This window comes from Sinocyclocheilus anshuiensis, unplaced genomic scaffold (genome assembly GCF_001515605.1).
Source record: "Sinocyclocheilus anshuiensis isolate Anshui unplaced genomic scaffold, SAMN03320099.WGS_v1.1 scaffold135, whole genome shotgun sequence".
Taxonomy (NCBI): Eukaryota; Metazoa; Chordata; class Actinopteri; order Cypriniformes; family Cyprinidae; genus Sinocyclocheilus; species Sinocyclocheilus anshuiensis.
The window spans coordinates 1,526,218-1,528,799 of record NW_015552564.1 but is presented as its reverse complement, the minus strand read 5'-3'; the positions used below and the strand labels follow the sequence as shown (position 1 = coordinate 1,528,799).

Here is a 2,582-nt window from a genome sequence, read left to right as displayed (position 1 = left end):
CCCGGATCAAATTTAAGCACTGTGCTGCTGAACCAGTGAAAAAAATACATGCAAGCATTTCAACTAACTGACCTGACAGGAAGTTGATTCATGGGGAAGATGACATGGACCTCAATCCCTGAGGAGAATGGCACTTTTTTGCTGATGCATTACACTAAAATTCCAATTCTATCATAAAGGAAGCAATGCAAATCACACAGCTTTTTAGTCATGAATTCCATCATTTATTTTCATCTCACATAGTTGCTAACATCATTTTTTTTTTTAGAAATAGAAGCACCAGGGGAAGTGAGTCTCAACCCCTTATTCACTGATTTCTGATCAACTGTGCTTTATATGTACTGTAAATGCAATGTCATACTTTTCATGAATGTAAAATATGGATGGATGATTTTTTTTTGTCACTCTTCCATTCCCAAACATCTCACATTAAAGGGATCGGACATCCTTTAAAACAGTCCACGCAAAGAGTTAATGGAATTCATATCTCATGATAAGGATTACAATATACTATAATATGTATATATCTATGTACACATATGGCACTTGAATACATAAAAGCAATATATCTGTTTTCCACAAATGAAAGCAATGGCCGCTTTGGTGTCAAAAATAAATAAATAAATCCAATACATACATAAATAAATAAATACAAAAGATAGACAGTTAAGCGTTATGCAGCATTGGCCAGTTCACCGGCTACTGATCTGCAAGTCAGCTTAAATATAACGGAACGCTAACTTACGTTAAGGTCAGTGGTGCAAGCACAGGCAACCAAATCATTAAAGATGCCAACCTATCTAAGCCAGAAGAGAGATATGATTCATATAGTACAGATAAACATATGTGAACTGCGGTCTAACTAGTTGCGGTGAGTAAACTGAAACTATCACATGTGCGAGCTAAAACCAGAATGAGAATACAATATAATGAAACAAAAGACCTTCACAGCACAATACAGGTTCGATTTGGCTTCTTTAAATCCATATTTAGTGCAAAACATATTTCGGGTTCAGCTGATCGTATGAACGAAAAAACAAATGTCGAAAACTCATTGCAAGCTTTCCGTTCTGACCAATAAAAAAGTTGCATCAGTGCCCTTCAGTAACTGATAAGAAACAAACGTTTGGTCCATTTGTTCTGGTTGTCCATAACAGACAAACAAAATCCATCTACCCCACCATGAAACAGGTGAGATGAACAGTTCATAACATAACTTTTCTTGTATATAATTGAATGCAACCTGGTCCTGGGGTCCTCCAGAAATGCATTTTGGATGCTATTGGGATCCAAATATGAAAATTCTGTCATGACTCACCCTAATGTTGTTCTGTAGACCACAAATGAAGATATTTTGAAAACAAAATCAATGGGGTCCAGTGTTATCCCATTGACTTTCACTGCATGGACAAAAACATTCTTCAAAATATCTTCTTTTGTGTTCCACAGAAGAAAGAATGTCATATAGATTTGGTACGACATGAGGTGGAGTATGACAGAATATTTCATTTTTGAGTGAGCTATTCGTTTAGAATAGAGGCTCCAAGACTTCAACTGTGTGTTAACTTCAAAATGTGCATCCTGAGGTCTTCCAGGATTGAGCACCTCTGCTCTGATGAACTACTGATGAAGGAGCATTAGACATAGGCAGAGTCACTCGACTGGGTGCGGCCAAAATTCGGCATGCTCATCCGCGGTAAGTCCTTGTTTCTGATCTCGTATATGGACTTCCTCCTGGCCTGAACCCCCCTCACTGCCGTTTTAATTTTCCTCCAGCCCAGGTGATTGAGTTCTGCAAGGTTGAGCACCACGCAAATCCCACTGACCGCAAACATGAAGACGAGGAACACGGTTTTCTCAGTGGGTCTCGAAACGTAGCATTCGACGTCTTTGATGCAAGGGTAGCGATCGCACTCGTACACGGCAGGAACATTGAATCCGTACAAGAAATACTGCCCCACCAAGAAGCCGATCTCCAGCGCGTTCCTGAAAACCACCTGAATGATGTAAAACCTCGAGATGCCCTCTTGCCTTCTCATTTTAGATTTGGTAGTTCTCCTGGCTGAACTGGGGATCTCTTTCACTTCCAAACAGTCAGGCTCAGATTCTTTGGTGGAGTTTTCCGTGTTCTGAAGTACTCCGTTCACGATGGTGTTTTTGATCTTTTTGCTGTCGTCTCGTTTCATTGAATCGGGATCTTTGTCAAGGGACAGGTAGACCATGGAGTATCTCCGCTCCTTCTGTTTGGCCGACTGATGCACCGAGTATGTGATGAAGCACAGACTGGGTGTGCAAACCATGATGATCTGGAACACCCAGTATCTGATGTGAGATATAGGGAACGCTTTGTCATAGCAAGCTTGGTTACAGCCTGGCTGTAAAGTGTTACACACGAACATGGACTGCTCGTCGTCGTACACGGTCTCTCCTACTATTGCAACGATTAGAATCCGGAAGATCACCACCACTGTCAGTAGGATCCTAAACATAAGGACACAAATATTTTAGTTCATAGTGTATCTGCTACGGTATTCTCAAGCAGCAAAGTCAAAACAAGCAAAGGAATATAAAACACTTAAAAA

General features: G+C 40.4%; 1 protein-coding gene across 1 annotated transcript in view; it reads right to left on the bottom strand.

Annotated features, from left to right (window-relative positions):
* Positions 1 to 1,404: 1,404 nt before the first annotated feature.
* Positions 1,405 to 2,582, bottom strand: part of gjd2b (gap junction protein delta 2b) — a 3,067-nt gene continuing 1,889 nt past the window's right edge. Inside the window, exon 2 of the mRNA XM_016455475.1 lies at positions 1,405 to 2,481. Within this exon, the coding sequence (XP_016310961.1) occupies positions 1,638 to 2,481 (844 nt within the window). The 3' untranslated portion in view covers positions 1,405 to 1,637. The remainder of the gene's footprint in view (positions 2,482 to 2,582) is intronic.